At 32.8% G+C, this 18,708-nt stretch overlaps 1 protein-coding gene across 2 annotated transcripts in view; it reads right to left on the reverse strand.

Annotated features, from left to right (window-relative positions):
* LOC122525086 (MICOS complex subunit Mic60) overlaps window positions 1–18,708 on the reverse strand; it is a 28,742-nt gene that overhangs the window by 3,973 nt on the left and 6,061 nt on the right. For both annotated transcript variants that reach the window (XM_043647693.1, XM_043647692.1), the window contains 3 exons: window positions 16,878–17,106; window positions 2,536–2,697; window positions 267–370 (listed from right to left, as the gene is read on the reverse strand). In XM_043647693.1, coding sequence (XP_043503628.1) covers window positions 267–370; window positions 2,536–2,697; window positions 16,878–17,106 — 495 coding nt within the window. The remainder of the gene's footprint in view (window positions 1–266; window positions 371–2,535; window positions 2,698–16,877; window positions 17,107–18,708) is intronic.

An 18,708-nucleotide genomic window follows, 5' to 3' on the forward strand; every position in this document is an offset into this window, starting at 1 on the left:
GACCTTTTCACATCTTTCAACTAACTTTTTTTTCAAGCATCGAAAATTTTCAATAACCTTCTCCCAAAGTTTCCATGACCTTTTCTCCATCATACGAATAAGGAAAAAAAGTTTTCAATATATTTCTAATAAACTTTTACCGTTCAAAAAAAAAAATAAGACACGATCGATTTTGTTGGTGGGATAAATAAAGAAGCGTAAAAAAAGAAAAAAAAAAGAACACGAAGTTCACGGCTTTTCGAAAAGAAAATTGAAATAAAACTCACATCGAGGAACTTCTTGCGAAGAGTATCTTCCGGATAAACACCTCTCTTTGCAGCTTCCTCGGGAATACCTGCGATCGCAGCACGAACCAATGGATCTTCTTTAGCTAAAAACCAAATTTAATCAAACAGGTAATTCGAGTAATAATATACAAGTGGATTCTACATTACATTTGTTTCAAAAATGTGTTAAAATGTTCGAATAAAATTAAATAAAAAAGAAAAGAGAAAAGAAAAAAAAAGATAAAGAAAAAAATAGAGAGAAAACAGCTTAGGTTACATTGTTTGAAGTATATAAAGAACCCTCTTAACATAAAACGTAGCAATTAAATTTCATTCTTTGAAGTACGTCAAGTATCACTTAAAATAAAACGTTGCAATTTTGTTTCATTTCACGAATTCCGAATATCGTGATTTCACTATTTCACACCTAATATTTTCAAAATTTGTAAAAAGTGTGATTTGTACAAAATGATAAAGAACTAATATATAAATAAGTAATATAATAAATATATTACAATTTTCTATATAATAAAAGTTCAAAATAAAACAGTTTTAAACTATTATGAAAAAGGCTGAATAGAAAATATTTTTATATAAAAAAAAAAGAAACTTGTTTTATACTTTTGCTATTTTCAAATACGAAGAAACACTTTAACCGATTCAATATACACTTATTCTTATTAATACATCAAATATTAATTTTTAAACATATAGATCGAAATATTTTACGATCAGAAGAACGTGAATAGACTATAAAATGAATACGACCCCATAGTCCACCGCAAGCTTTTTTACTGACATATTCGATAAACCATAACGGGAAATATAAAGAACGTTTAAAAAGATTTCAACAATTTTCTATGGGTATAATAAATCGTAATCGTTTTTGCCATTATACTTTCGATGCCATCGTAAACGTACGAGGGAACGAGATGAAAATAGGGTTAAACCTTAGATATTAATGCGAAGGCACGTTTCACGTTCCCATTTTCATTGAGAATAAAAAAAAAAAAATTCAAAGTCAGAAATGGAAATTCAAACGTAACACGATCAACGTGACCTGCAACAAGAATTACCGATAGAAAAATAGCAAAAAAAAAAAAAAACAAGAAAAAAGAAACAAAAAAGTATAATAAAAGGAAAAATAAAAAGTCTGAGACGAAAGTTAGAAAAAAGTGAATTAAACGATGGGTAAGACCCATGGTAAAAAAGAAAAGGATAGAAAATTCCTAAAGCCAAGCTCGTAATTCTTTTATACTAGGAAGCTACCGTTGGACACATTAACAATACGAGACAAGATTTATTTTTATACAGAACATCTCGTTGGAAATAACACCAAGCAACCAAACAACCAAACAGAAATGACTGTGTTAAATCAAGAGGGTTTTATAAGTTTTAATGAAATTGTTCTCTCTCTCTCTCTTTTTATTTTGTTTTCTTCCTTGTGATCAATTTCTACGTTCATTTCTTTCTTCTTGCATTCGATCAAGCATCTTTTTTCCATAAGAAAAGACCCTTTTTAATCATAAAAATTTCATTACCTATTTCCTTTTTAAATTTTATATATTAAAATAAATATGATCGAGTATTATCTTTTTGGCACGAAAAAATGAAAAAGAAAGAAAAAACAAAATTTGTAATATTCTATTATAATTATCGTTTAAACGTTATCTTAAAACTTAGTTCGCCTAATATGTTCATTATGTCGTATCAAAGTAATTATCAAAATTGTTCGTACATTTTAAACGATTTCGTTGTACGATATGAAAAACTTTTCGGGATAAAAAGCTTCGGGGGGAATACTGTTTGTAAATTATTTATGAAGTTCATTTGTATAAAACTAAAAGTAATTTTAAAACGTATTATACAATATTTTAATAACTTTATCCCCATTCTTTTTTTTTTTCTTTTTATTTTTCGTCGAGTCGCCTTCGAGAAACTTTTATTCCGAATAAGTATGAAAAGTAAAAAAAGAAAACGAAAAATGGGCGAACGTTTAAAAGGAAAAGCATGAGAATGAAAAAAGAAAATAATAAAACTACGTTTACGATTTATCAAAGATATTTTCGTTCGAAATAAAAAATCATCATTGTCTTCTCGTTTAGTTAAGAATGAAAGGATGATGAGCGAAATAATAATAATAAAAAGGAGGCTATTGTTTAAAATATAAATGAAATCGTTGTTGGTGCTCAACGTGCGAAAATGAGAACCGAATAATTAGACTGTAGAGAAAGAGAGTGAAGTTTTAAATTAAAATGGAACTTCTTACACGCTGCCTTAGCGATGGCCTTAATTTCCGGTTCCAGAGGCCTTATGGTTGGTTCACTTGATGATGAACCTTGAGACGTAATCTTCACTGCTCTGGCTAATGCCATACAAGCTGACCACAAAAGTTGAGCGTTTGACGCACCTTTTTCTTCCTCGATGCGTGCTGTAATCAAAAAAATTAACAACAAAAAAGTAATTAGTAGAAATAAATCATTTCTACGTATCCAACGAATAGGCAAAATTTTCTTAGGAATACGGAATTTAATCAAAGTTTTCAAACGCTATACTAATTTCGTTCTACATTTTACATTCTAGCGTGTGTTACGTATGATTCGTAGAAAACGGGTGTGGTACTTTAATTCATTCACGTCGTGGAGTAATTTAATCATACATATTTAAACACACTGTTGTTGGAACTTTCCATAAATGTTAATTAAATAAAAAGAAATATGTATATGTGTAATGTAACGTATGTGTGTAATATTTTGCCGTTTCAATTGCTGAAAATGAACAAAATACGAGATTCATATTTCTATGTATATATATATAATAAATTATTCATTATATTAATAAACACACACAAACACATATTTCTCTTTTAGTTATCAAATTAAAATATAAACGTGATTTGATTCATTTAAAGTAACTTATACCCACCCCTTTCCGTCTTTTTTTACTTTTATTTTTACATAACATAAATCCGATAATCGATGATGCGACAAACTATCGGATATTATATTATTTATTATTAATATTTCAAAAAATGTATCGAATATCAAATGTGAAAATCTTATTATTTAAAGAAATATAACATTTTTATATTTACGAGCAAGCTTTTCTCACAATAGTTGATACTTATATAAAAGTTATCTTTTAAATATATGTAAGAATTGTAAGGGATGAAAACTAGAAATACTATTGTTGAAGATTCGGCTATAAATTTAGTGTAAAACGTAACGACAAAGAGCTGTCAGTTAAAATGGAAATAAATAAAATTATGTCGACATTGTTAGGACAAACTTTGGCAAGTTAGTCCTGACGATTTATCGATACTATCGAACCACCGTCGAACCTGTTTTGCATGACTAGCTGGAAGAATGGATATTACGTATAAGTGGATTGAAACTATATCAATTTACTCAAATTTTCTCATTACTGAGAGAACAGACAAATAAGTACGAATTTTCTTCCTCCCTATTTCTTTCTCTCTTTGTATTTTGCAACGATAAATATGAACAATTACCAAAACATTTCTTTTGTTTTATTCAACAATACTTAACGAGCTGTCGTTTCAATTCGATTGAATCGCCGCCGCAATAACCGTCGTCGAACGAATCCAATCGAATTAAATTCCTTTTGCGAAACGAACAGCTATCATTTTCCCTATTTTATATCTCCGTTGATATATACACATGTATTCGAATATATGTGTATGTAATAGTTATGTAGGTAAATATATGTATGTATACGTACATGGATATCATAAATCACGAGAACGACTCGTCGACACGTGATGCATGGAATAATTGAAAAATTGAAAAAGAACAAAAAGAAAAAGAAAATAAAGGAAAGCTTGCGAAAATGTCGGTAAACGATCGAGGCATTTATTACGAGTAATTTAAATACGTAATTACGGATCGTTGGATTACGCGCGTGTGATTAAGTTAAATAATTAAATAATGATTACATATTAGAATCAATGAGGTGATGCGTGATAATGAAAATTTTCATGTAATCGGTTGGGAGGGATAAATAAACGAGGAAGAGATATTACTTCGTTTCGAAAAAAAGAAAAAAAAAAAGAAGAAAAAAAAAACCAACCCATCAACCGTTCAATTGATATTTTCAATATTATTTAATGTATATATAAATATGTAAATATATAATATATCAACGAATCGATACCCCCATTCCCACGATTTATGCGTTACTTTTCTTCATTCGTGATTTCAATTTACGCTCTTGAAAATAATGTATTTTCATACGAATCTCGCATATAAGAAATTTCTCTCTTATTACTTTTTCTCGAGAGGAAAAAGAAAATATTAGAAATAAATACTTTCTACAATTTTTATCGACTAGTTTCTTATTTTTTTCTGCATATATATTTATAAAAAAAGTGACAAAATTCGCACGAACCGAAAAGTGTACACCACGAGGAGCGTTATATAAAATATTAAATTTGTTTTTAGAAAAATGAGATGATAAATTAATACGAAATAAACTAAAGGAAATTAAAAAAAAAAAACTAGAAACAAAACAACAAAAACAGAGAGAGAGAAAGAGTGTGAGAGAGAGAGAAGTGATGAGAAATACGTAAAATCACGAACGATGGATCTAAAAGGGGTCAATGGGATGCAAAGTTTGCCGAAAAGCTTGGATCGTTTGGAGAGATAAAGCTCATTGTATACCAGACTAACACATACATGCGAGAGCACGTATGTACAAATATATACGTACGCACGAAATAAGGCTCGGTGAAGGGGGCGTGAGGGTGGAAGGGATGAGGAAGGGGGTAGGGGGTTGTTCAAATCAATGAGAGATTACGCCGGCAAGCCGCGTGATGCGCTCGAAAAGCTTCCTGAATTTGTGATACTAATGCAAGAGAGAAAGAGAGAAAGAGAAATGTGTGGAGAGATTGAAAAAACATAGAAAAAAAAAAAAATAAAAATAAAAAAATATAAAAAGTAAATAAAACTTAAAAGAAGCAAAAAAAAGAAAAAAAGAAAGTAGTATCCCTCGAGTTTTATCGCACCGTCTTTTTAAATATTTTCTCGATATATCTCGATTTCTATCACTTTCACTCTCGTTCTCACTTTCTTTCTTTCTTTCTTTCTTTCTTTTTTTTTCCTCTTTGTAGATGAAAACGCATGGGTTGTACTACTACTACTATTACTATCCATCCTTGGAATGAGACTCTACAGCCAGTTTTCGAAACGTTCCACGATCGACAAGCGTAACGATGCGGTCGACTCTTGACAAAAGGACCGATTGCACGCACCCGAAAACGCAAATCGATTTCCCTTTCCCTCTACCCCTTCTCTTCGACATACAATCCCCTATTTGTTCCCTTTTTCCCATCGCAACCCCCCCACCCACTTTTCTTTCTATCTCTTTTTCTCTATTCCGTCGTAGTGGTAGCAACGAAAAAACAAGAAAATAAAAAATAAAAAATAAAAGAAAAAATAAAAACACTTAAACGTTCGTGAAGTAAACGATTTTCGTTGCTCCGAAAAAAAAAAAAGAGAAAAGAAATATTCCAACTAAATTCGCTGGTAGGATTGGGTATTTGAAGTTTTGCGGTTAAAATTGCAGAAATAGAAAAAAGAAAAAGAAAAAAATAGAAAAGGAAGAAAGAGGAAAAAGATATTTCGTATTTTTTCTTTTTCGGTTTCCTTTTTATTTTGTTTCGATAAAGTATTTATTAAACCACAGCGTGCGGATATTTGTTTAATGTATTATAATTATCATTAAAATTGACTTCTAACGTGGTAGTTCAATTTTCTTCTCGTTTCGATTGAAATGTAAGCGTTAGAATACAATATGCGTTTATTTAGCAATGTTTTTTCGTCTTTTTCTTTCTTTTTTTTTTCTTTTCTGTAATAACAAATTCGTACGACTGATACAATAGCTGTGGAGGATCGATTTGAAGAAGATAGAACGGGAGAAAAGTGTTCGGGACAGGGACTAACATAAGAGGCAAGAGTGGAAAAAGTTTCGAAATGGGATGTTGAGTGGTAAAGTGACATAACGTCGATAAGTATCCCCCTTTTTTCGTCTCTACTTGTTAACGTGTATCCAGTTTCAATATATATATATATATACACGTAAACAAATACATATAGACGTTGAAACAAAACCCCAAAAGATGAGAAAAAAAATAAATAAAAAAGAAAAAACAAGAAGAAAAAGTATCAAGTGGAAATTCATATTTTCTATTTTTTTTTCTTTTTCTGAAAAAGGAGCTTGAAAATTGTATCTTTAAGCTTGTCGATGTATTACAGTTATTTTTCTCTTTTCTTTTTCTTTTTTACTTGTTTACTTATGATAACAAATTTCTTATGTTACATGCGTAAAGCTATCAATCTCTCTTGTGATACACGTAGTATTATCCTAACTATACATACATACATACATACATACATACATACATACGTATGTGTATATTCTTTTCCTCTCAATTTTATCGTGACATTGTGTACAAAAGGGTGGGAATAAAAAAATAATATAAGGAGGAAGAAGAAGATGAAGAAGAAGAAGAGGAAGAAGCCGCGTTTGTTTGACATATTGGACTAAACGTGGAAACGAAGAAACGGACATTATCGTGTAAACGGATATCCTACTAAAAGCTTCCGTCCGTTTTACCCTCTTACTATCCAAGAAGACGACGAAATCCCATCTTCTCCATCGACGACGTGGTCCTAAAGGAAAGGAAGAGAGGCAAAAAGGGATAAGTTTTTAAAGGGACGTCCCGTATCAAATCCAAAAGCATTTCGCGTTACGTTTGTGTTTTTCGAAAAGGATGGGGGAATGGGAGGGTGGAGGGTGGGGTGGATCTCGACACGTTGTCAAACAATCTATGAGATCTATCCATTAGTTTATAGATCCTTTAATACAAATATTGTTAATATTATTCGCATATAAATTCAGAACCATTACTTGCTGCTGGTTAATTGTGCGATATCCTTAAACCGATTTAAACTGTCGCGGTGTGTTCACGATCAATATTTTTTTTTTAATTAAAATTTGTATATCAAAATAAAAAAAGAACGGCCTTAGACGAAAAATAAAAGTAATCAAAGGAAAATCAAATAATCCACTCAAAATATTACGATCCTTTGTAATAGTATGACTTTTGGGATGGTGGGTGCACACTCACTCGGGTGGGGATTTCAATTTTCTGGTCCACTTATTTTTCTCTTTTTTTACGATCTTGACGTATTAAAGCCGTTGCATTCACTTGTATTATATTTATATTCATAAATACGATATACATACACGAGTTTTTATAACATCTTTTTATTTTTTAATTTCGACCAAAATACTTTAATTATTAAATATAATTTATTATTAGATCTCTGATTAAAATAATATCAATCAACGAAAACAATCGCATTAATGATAAACTATTCCGTTCCTATAAAACATTTCAGCTAAAAGTATTCAGCACTGAAAGAGTTAAGAGAGAGAGAGAGAGAAGGAAGAAGATATAGCAATCGTTAAAAAGAGAGGGAAAAAAACGACAATTCCTTCGATATGGGCCAATCAATCAGGACACGTAAACGTCAGAGGTAGGGATGGTATTTGATTTTTCCCTCGTTTTCAAGCGGACCCAGCCATTATCCTCGTAGCAACGATTTATCCAAACGGCCGTCAAAATTTCGAATGTAACGACGAGTGCTTCCTACGTACGTGTTAGTAACAGATCGGACGACGAATAAAAAGTCTACACCGTGTGCGAGTTTTCCATTCCGTGTAAAAAGGACGTCGAGAAATATGATAAAAAAAAAAAAAGGAAAAATTAGAAACGTCGAGTACGATGACCTCGACTTTTGTACCTATTTATAGTCATCCCTTATTTCTATACTTTTTATATTATTATTATATAATATTTTGTTGTTCTATCAGAATCGATTTAATATTCATCGAAGTAAGTATAATACAAAATACATTTGTTTAAAAATGATACATATCGAGATTAAACGATTTTTAACTTTCGATTAATGCAATGGAAGTATTATTAAAACAAAATAAAAAGAAAACCTCCTAAAATAAATAACGTAACAGGTAAAGAAATAAAAAAAGAAAGAAATCATTAACACATGAAAATATTTAATTCTTTTTAAAAAGTACGTATCTATCGGAGGGGCTAGTAACTGATTAAATCGATTGATCGTTAAATTTTACGAGAGGTAATATCAACAGGAGATCAAAATCTGTTCGGAAAAGTTTGAATAAAAATTTCAATGAGACCCATACACGCCTCTGTATGGGTATATTATACACGTATATAGATAACCTCTGATGTACGCAGTTTATCTACAAAACAGAATACCTAGCTCGAATCGCTGATCTATGTATAAATGAATGAATGTATGTATGTATATACATATATATATATATCCCATCGTATATGATGTTACTCGTTTCAGCAAAATCTCCTCACAATGGGGGTGCGGGCGTATGTATCGGGCTAACGTCAAGTAAAAATACGCTCGCACTTTCCGTATCGCTAAAATTCACGCGGATCAAAATCTGGCTGTGCTTTTTTTGACCCGAGATATCAAACGCGGAGGATATAAATTTGGAGGAACGAAAACCGACATTACGTTGAGCTGCGATCAAATAAAATTCCGTTCAATAAAAACATTCCTGTCAATTTGTTTTTCAAACTTTAACGTTACATGCTTCTTTTTTTTTTCTTTTTTTTCTTTTTTTTTTTACACATAGACATATGCATATAGTGTTTACGTGAAATAAAAAATGTGTGTCCGGTTTATTTGTTTCCCGTTAACTTTTAAAAATCCTACTACCAATCCGGGCTCAGGCTCGATCAAATTTAAGCTCATCGATAAGCTTGAAAGATTAATGGGTAGGAATAAAATCTGTTGTTTTTTGGGCTGTGTTTAACTACTGGAAATATGCCTTGTAAATTGGTAAAGAAAAATTAAAATGATCGTTATATTATTTGAACGTATATCGAAAATGATAAAGAATATATTATTTCTCATTAACTCTCCTCGCTGTTTATTCAAATTTAAAAACGAAAATTAAATTCAACTTAAGTTAAGCTGCGTTATAGAAAATTGCGTAACATTGCCACGTTATTTAATGGGGATAAATGTTACATTGGACACAGATTAAATTTACAATTAATCACTTATGAGAGCAACGATTATATAATATATTTGTATTAAACAAATTCGCAAATGAAATATCGTAACGAATTTCATATTAATGCAAATTTTTTTTTTTATATTTTCTCATTTCCGTAAAATAAAAAATTCTATTAAAATATATGTATATATGTATATAGATGAATAAATAGATGAGGGTAAATGGAAGAGATCAAGAAAGTTATTTAAATTCTACGAAGAGATCGTTTGAAAGGAAATGAAAGGAAGTAATACGATCGATAAAGGAAATGTAATCGGATAAAAAGTATCTTGAAAAATCGAGCAGTCACGTTCTTTTTATACGTTTTAGTCCACACTCACCTACCGCAATAAAAGATACTTCTCCTTTCTCTATCTCCCCGTTTTACTATATTTTTTCGCCTATCCGTTTTCTTTCTTAAGATATCGTACCTCTCACGAAACTTCGATGGACCAACTTAGCTTTTCTTCCGTGACCTTCGATGGAACGATCGGTATCTCTCGAGAAAAAGTAAGTAGGACAAAAAAAATTCTCACCGGAGGATTTCCACCATCGAAAGAGAGAAAGAAATAGAAAAAAAACAAAAAAAATAAAAAAAACATTAAATGAGTTTCCTTCCGCAGATAAACTGAGTTCGTGTGTCTTTGCTCTCGCGTACCGTGGTGGAATTCTCCAAAGAATTTCCGTGAACTGTCGTATATCGGGAACATTGAAAATGAAAATGATGGGACGGGAAAGTAGAATAAATAAAAAACAAAGAAAAATATTATACGAGAGTGATCGAGGAATTTCTTTTCTGTTTGGAAAAATTCTTATAATATATATATAAAAAAGGAAATTGTATTATTACAATTAAAATTAATAATAATAATAATAATAATAATAATAATAATAATAACGCATAATAAAATAAGATAAAAATATTAACGAATTTTTCTAGAGAATATTCATCATTTTGTGAAGAAGTATAAAACGATTGTTAAAGTCATGCTGATCGGTAAGTTGTGAACTAGTCTGACAAATGAAGTACCATTACTACTTATTGAGGATGATCGACACGACATCGATACTCGAAACTATAACGAGTAGGTACGTACAGTCGATGGGCATCGATAATTGATGTATACTGTTAGGAAGCGTACTCCAAAATGCTAATGACACGGGCACATATTGCGCTGACCTTTGGCATAGAAATCGCGTAACTCATTAAAAACTCGTGATACCATAAATCATAAAGAGTAGACAGATCTAAAGCAAGTGACGACGCCAGTGGCAAAGAATAACGAGGAGTATACGTATTCCCAGTTTCTATCAATTTTCTCCTATCGTAATTCATAATAAATCAATTTACGCGTTCGTACACACACACACATATATATATATATATAAATGCGGTTAAGTCCAGATAACAAAAATTAATAAAATGAATGTTTTTCAATGCATTGCGGTTTAAAAAATGTTTCATTTCTTAATTTAATCGGCAAAGTATATAAAATCTTTTTTCAAATGGTAAGCTATGAAATAGGACAAGATACGTACAGGATGTGCAAATAAAAACATAAGTATTTATTAGGACAATAATAGCATTTTAAAAAGCTTAAAACTTTCACCATTTGTCAGGTGACAAAGATAGAAAAAAAGAAAGAACGAAACAATGATTAAATCTTTTAATTATCCCATTGAAATTTACAAAAAATCATAATATATCCAAAAAATGGACAACCGCATTGGCTTCTGAACCAACTCAAATATATATATATATATATTTTAGTCATTTTGTTCTCTTTTTAATTTCTCTTTCTCTCTTTCGCGATACTTATGGGGCTTGCTTTGGTGATATTTGCAAGTCGACGTACAAAATCTGAGAACGTCGGGTTGCTCTTCTTATTTCTTTTCTTCGCGGTGTCGGCCGCGCATAAATCTTGTTAAGAGTTTCTAAGTACCTACTACGAGGGAGAGTTTTAAAGCTAGGGAAGATGAAAAAGCGAGAGAAAAAAAGAGATAGGGAGAAAGAAAGAGACAGAGAAAGAGAGAAAGAAAGAGAGAAAAATAGAGAGAGAGAGAGAGAAGGAAGGAGACGTATGCGAAAGCACCTAAACGAATTTTGACGAGAAAATAAATAACGATCTTTGAAATTCGTAAACTGAGCTGCTTTCCAACAACTTCTCCCGATTTCTTTTTTTTTTTGGTCTCGCTTTGGGTCTTTTCCCTGAAACGTCAAGAAAGTATGAAGATGAGAAAGAGAAGAATGAATGAGATAGAAAGAAAGAAAGAGAAGCTGCAAAGGACAAGAAGACAGGGGATGAGAATTTCATAACCCCAAGAGGGGGCTTGTCAACGTGATCTTACGTATAGCTGGGGCATGTAATAAACTTTGCCACAAGTTCTGAGAGAATTATCCGAACATTCGAAAACTTTCAACCAAGAATCGAACCCGTAACGATCAAATCTGCGCCACAATATCGTACCCCCTCTCTCCCCCTCTCTATCTCTTACCCTACTCACACACTTAAGCAGTGTTAGTTGCTTATTCGGTTGCCTTCGTAGCAAACTGCTTTCCGATTCGCTAAGTTTCCGAGAAGCATTGAAAATGATGCGATAGATTCTTCTCTTTGCCCCCTTCTTCTTCTTCTTCTTCCCCTTTTCAGACAAGTTCCAGCTTATTCGTATCTATTGTTAGCCTTATTGTTGAGAATACTGAGTGATAAAAACGTTTAAATCAAAACGACTAAGAATTTTTTCACTGACTTAACTTTATCGCGATATGATAACAAAGTTGTTAATGAACGATGTAAAAATATGTTTTTTCATTTTGTTCGAAAAAGTAATTTAATCAAAAGATTTACATTCATTATTTATCCAATCGCCAATCCCCTGTTACCATCAACAATTTGATTGTTCACTTTATTCAGTTATTTCTCACACGGTTTTCTCGAGTTTTCCACTAGACTGCCGCTTTCATTGTCATCGTTGACCCGTAATTCCAGAAACCTGTCACTGACACAGCAAAACGAAAGAGAAGGAGAACAGCACCAGCTTTATTCGATAATATATTTTTCGTAGACCCACAATTGCCAAAGGAGTATCCTACTTTCTTACCGTCGCCATCGATGTTGTTGTCGTTGAACGTAAAGAAAAGAAAGATAAAAAAAAGGATAGAAGGATGGGGGGTTGAAAAGAGGGGGGGGTGGCGGGGAATTGTGGCGAAGGAAAAAGGGAGAAAAGAAATACATCAACTTGATTTATGGCATTTCTAACGTAAGATCTTTTCACAAAATTACATTGCGAGAAAGGAAGAAAATAATCCTACCATGTTTCCATCTTAACAATGCTTTAGAGATATATACAAATTGCTCGAGTTATAATTGACGACGCGCGTTGCATACATTAGCTATTCGTCGACGGGCTTGTAAAATCGTGATTCGACGATTTGTGCTGCTTTATTACCCCCAACCACCCCATCCTCCTTCCTCCTCTCTCCACCCTCCTTTTCTCTTTCTCTGTGTGTGCGTGTTTGTATCTATATCTATTTGTTTCGTTTTATACGTGTTTCTCGGTGTTCGCCTTTGTCCCTTTATCTGGCTCAAACTATCGGGGGAACTATAAATTTAGAGCTTGCTATTTGGTAAGACCACCCCTGGGTGCCACTATTACGTATGTATATCCTCTCTCTCTCCCTCTCTCTCTTTGCGAATATATTGCTAACGTTTTTATCATTACGTCCAGACAACCCACGACAAACTCATTTACGAGTTAACCTGATATAGGTGGTACGTACTGTGTATCACCTCGTTAATAGCGGATTTTAAGCTACTTCAACTTACAGTCATTAAGTTTCCTATCTTCTTTTTATTGTTTTCTTCTTTTTTTGTAATGAATGTTAACCATTTGCAATTTCATATCTTTCATTATACATTGTTATACATCGAAATGTAAACGAAAGTGATGATCATTAAAAATTGTGATGATTTGAAAATAAGTTCGCAACGATGTGATCACGTCACGAAGGAAGTAGTAACTGTCCGGCATTAGTCAGACGATTTCAAATATTGAAAAGTCAATATCTTCAGAATTATTATACTACGCGGTACTCTGAATCATCTAACATTTATTATTTACAATAGTTTCATGTATTTTAATAGTATAAAAATAATATTTTAAAATGTGTTTTAGTCATACAATTATAGCCTATTAAAGAAAATAAGCAAAATTCATGAAAAAAAAAGAGGAAAAAAAAATGTATCATTAAGTATAATTTTAATTTGAAAGAATACATATTGGATATTCAATTTGATGTTAAATGTGGTAGAAAATTTGTGTAGGAATAAGAAAATGTGCACTCTTTTCTCGATTTCATTTATTCAATTGTTTTTCTCCCCTTATCTTTGTCTACTTTACTGTATTCTTTCATTGGAGTATTTTTCGTTGGAAGAAAAAGAAGAATAAGATTTCCTCCACCCTCTTCTCTCCTTCTCTCTCTCTCTCTTTATCTCGTTTCATTCTCTTTTCGCTATCAACATTGTTCTCCTCCACCTATCCTCTTAAATGTACACTCACTTACCTTTCTTCTACCATCTTCTACCATCCACACTCTTTTTTCTCAAGGGAGTCGGAGATCTTTACTTTACTAACTTCTAGCCACGACCTCGTTCGCGAAAACACCTTTGCCAATCGTTAAATAAAGTTACGTCATTCATGAAATTAAATAGAAAACTTTCAGTAGGGGAACAACTTCAGATATTATTCTTACGAGTCATTTTCTATATATGTTTCTTTCTTTAACTAGTTATATTCCCTTTCATTCCTTCCCTTCCCACCCAGTCTTCAGATTTTTCTCTCTTTTTTTTTTTACACAACCTCTCCGTTTCGTTTAAGGTTTCATTGTAGAGAACAGAAAATCGTGTTAATTCGCTGGAATGAGGATACGAAAAAGAAATCGTTTGTATCGATAAAAAAAAAGAATAAATAAAGAAAAGTTAAATCAAACTAAAGTAAATACAATACACGAATCTATTTTTCTTCCTTCCTTCCTTTATATTTATAGAGATGAAAATAGAGAAAATAGAAAAAAATTTGGAACAAATGGCAAACGCGAAAACTCGCACAATCACGAATCTCATTTCGAACGAACTATAATACGTGTATATGAAACGAAATTTTTCAAAACGTATGACGCAAACCGAGCAGATAATTATACCAGAAAGTAATTCCCAGTTTTTTTTTTCTTCGCGGTCAAAATGGAAAAAGAGAGAAAAATATGTGTAATGGGTAAAATAGTAATGGGTACCGGTTCACCGAAAAAAAAAAGAGAGAGAGAGAGAGAGGGAGAGAGAAAGAAAAGAGAAAAAAATGACGATTAACTTGCTCGTAAATCTTCGTCTACGTTTATCTCGCCGTTTAACCACCCACTAAGGTATTTCAAAATTTCCTTCCGCTGTCGTAACCACAGCCGGAAGTGATAGCGGGTGGTGGGAGAGAAGGAGGCAAAACAGGAGGAGGAGGAGGAGGAGGAGGAAGCTGGAAAGTTAAGTTTACGGTAGAGAGAACGATCGAACCGTAATCGTGATTAAGTAGTATAAACCGAAATACCATACTAAATGGTACTAAACATATTGGACCATACTGGAATACTAAAACATATTTTTAATGAATACGAATATTTATATGATCAAACATTTTTAAATTCGAGCGTATGTTTCTACGATTAACGATTAAAATATTACTATATTAATACTCTCGTATTTTTTTACTCTTACTATAATATTATCTATAATTATAAATTAAAATTGATATGACAAATGCATAACAGAAAATAAAATAAAAATAAAACGACGTAAGACGAATATAAATTAGAGATACGCGAAATTCAGAATTCTCGAGAGGAGTAGATACTTCTTAACACGTTCATCTCAAAAGTACCATCTATAATCATGAGACTTAATCTCTCCTGACGGTTCAGGAACGATAAGCGATTACCGATGAGAGTGTCGGCACTGTTATTGAGCCCGACTTAAGTTAATCCGTATTAAGCTTCGATCAACGATTCCTAGCCAAATAAAACTAGCAAGACAAACTATGTAACTAGAAAGATGATAGTTAGTAAAAGGAACTTGCCAAAACTTCAAATCAAATAGAGATAATATAGAAGGGAGAAAAGTGAGAGAAGAGAATGCGATCAATTTGTGAACGGTTTCGCACGAGAATACTCGTATAAGATACTTCTGTGAACAAAATATTTGATTATTATCCAAATGAAATCAGTATGAACGTACAGAATCTCGTAATAATTATCGTAATAATCGTCGCGTGTGAACGTTTTCATTGGTGTACACGTAGATTCAATATTTAACATGTACGTATGTAACATATCATCATATATATTTTCATACGCGTATAAAATATGCTCGCGTGAAACCGGCATTACTCTTTCTCTATCTTTTTGTCCTTCTATTTCTCTCTCCTTCTAACTTTTTCTCTTGATGCCTGTGTCACACGACGTTACAAAATACTTAAGGCGCCTTTTTGTCGTTGTAATTAAGCGCCACGATAGGGTATAATGGAAAGTAGCGACAAAGGAAAAAGCATGCACACGTCGTCCTTGTTTCCCCAAGCGAGCACATAGATTTTACTCGTTGCATACAAAAGGATACCCCTTTTCGGACATTTACTTACCACCAAGGATAGTGGATTAGAGAGAAGCTTTCGCGAGCTTCGTCGGATGACGATGCGCGAACTTTCGTCGAGTTTTATCGGACAACCCTTCCCAATTTCTCTCCTTCTATTTTCTATTATTTCCTTTCTGTCCCTTTCTTTTACACCTGTCTCTATTTCTTTCTTTCTTTCTTTCACACAGAATAGACTTTTATTTATTTTCTATTTTCAATCAAACATAATTCGAGACTGTATGTAATTTAGTAACAACGATTGATACGAGAAGACGATTAAAAATCAAATGAAATTTATTATAAAAATAAAAGTTCACTTTGTGACGATCGATAGGTACCATCTTTTTATTCTCCTCTTTTTCTTTAGACCTATCATCCATTTACAAAATTATCACCGACAAAGTGCACTCTCGTATTCGGTCCACGTTACGTAATACCGTAGACGAATCGTATATCTACGTGACTAATTTTGATATTCGATGACGTTACTACTAGAATAATATCGAGACAGGTATACAGATGAACAAATGTGTTTGGTGTGCGTAACGGAATGATTGGAAGATGATATAAATACGGATCGATGGTGACGATCAAAAAAAAATATCAGTTAGAAGATTGACAATATATCGAAAGTGTTTTTTCTTTTCTATCCTTTTACTCTCTTTCCTTGTTTGATATATAAGGTGAATCAACCGGAACCAAAAAATGCTCATCGATAAATAACTCGTGTCAAGTAAATAAGAAATGAAGATATTTCGATTGGAAAGGAAATATAATATATCGTAAAATAGGTATCACTCACCTTTAAGGGTAGCTTCCAAACCACGTAACCTGCCAACGATCGGAGCTTGCTGAGCCTTATATTTCATTGCTTCTTCTTCGGACTGTTCGCTCAAAGCACGTTCCATTGCTCTGATCATTTCTTTTTCTTTCACCGAAAGAGCCTCTTTCAAATGATCGACATGGATCTGCGAATGTAACTTCAGCTGTCTTCTTAACTCCTCGTCGAACTTTTGTTGTTCCATTAGTAACTGAAAAGAAAGAAGAAGAAAAAAAAAATAAGATATCGATCACAGGCTATTAAGATCTGACATTTCTTTCTATCTAATTACCTCGAGTAATAAAAATAATGTAATACGACAAGTATAGATATATATATTATATACTCAACTTCAAACTTCAATGATAATCATGAAAGATGGTTTCTAAAAGATTCGGTTCGTGAGACATGGAAAGCGCAAAGAAAACGACCTACCAACAACGTCTTCAAACACGCACACATACATATATATACACATAGAGAGAAGTAAAGTATGCCAGTCAAGTGTCGAAGCATTAGCGTAATGAGACTTTGATTAATTACCCGCACTTAAGGCTTAGCAGAAGCCGCCCTGATTGGGAAGTGACCCAAGTCTCGAAGGTCTGATCTGTCTGCCCAGTATCTCTACCTCTCACTCTCTCTCCCTTATATTCTCTCACACATACATACATGCATACACGCATACATTCTACTATTACCTACTTTCACGATCTCCGACTCTCTTGAGTTCTCTCTCCCTCTCTCTCAGGGCATGTCGTCTTCTGCCTGACGTATTTTGTATGCGCTCAACGCCTACGGATCCTTGTTCCTGAATCCAGAACTGGGAAGCATGCGAGAGCCCACTAGCACTTCGCCTCTATGTGGAGAGACGTTGTGTCAATAATTAACGCACCACTGATCCGACAACCCGAGTTGTGTGTAGTCGAGTGAACTATGCTTCAAGCGAGACAAAGATAAAGAGATAAAGAGAGAGAAAATTCATGGCTTTCTCTAACCTACGATCCATCGAATGGTTCAAACGAAAGAAAAACGAACGAAATTCGACAACTTTGCGCTCTGCTCTGTTCTGCTCTGCTCTGCTCTGCTCTGCTCTGCTCTGCTGTCGCTGTCTCTCTCTCTCTCTTTTTCATTGGAACATCTATTATACTATATACCAACGTTAACGTTTCATCCTAAATCCCTGCGGACAAGAGAACACGAAAGCGCGTGCCAAGTCTCATCCCGTTTGCAATTTTAACGCGATAATTTATAACCCTTATATGCTTTAACGCGGTTACGGGAAGAACCCGCAACCTTAAATATTTCCTTACTCTTAGGATTCTTGGATTATTCCAATATTTAAGATCGCTGACCTTCGTCTAATTCTCTACTGTCTTCTCACTTGAAAAGTAATGCAAAAAAGAATTATTGATGAAATTCAATTTCGGGTAACATCGAGGGGAAATTATCGGACGAGTTGGTAATTACGTATTTAAATATTTCTATAACTTTAAGAATATTTGAGGAGGATCATTTTGGAAAATGAAATACATTCAGAAAATCGGTCGTTCGTTTTTTTTTCTTTTTTAAAACATTTGTGATTTTGGTTTTTTTTTGAATAAGATTTAAGATTAATTCTATCGAAAAAATGTAATGCAATATATAGTATTAAAAATATTATATATCAAGTTAAATTGTTTTTCATTTGATACCAACATAATAAATAATAATCTTTAAAGACTATAGTAAATTGTTAAACCGAGCATATTATAGAACGTAAATGCGAAAATGTTATTAGACTAAAATATTATTTCTGTTTCAATCGATCGTTTAA

Source organism: Polistes fuscatus, unplaced genomic scaffold (genome assembly GCF_010416935.1).
Source record: "Polistes fuscatus isolate 324 unplaced genomic scaffold, CU_Pfus_HIC Scaffold8, whole genome shotgun sequence".
Lineage (NCBI taxonomy): Eukaryota > Metazoa > Arthropoda > Insecta > Hymenoptera > Vespidae > Polistes > Polistes fuscatus.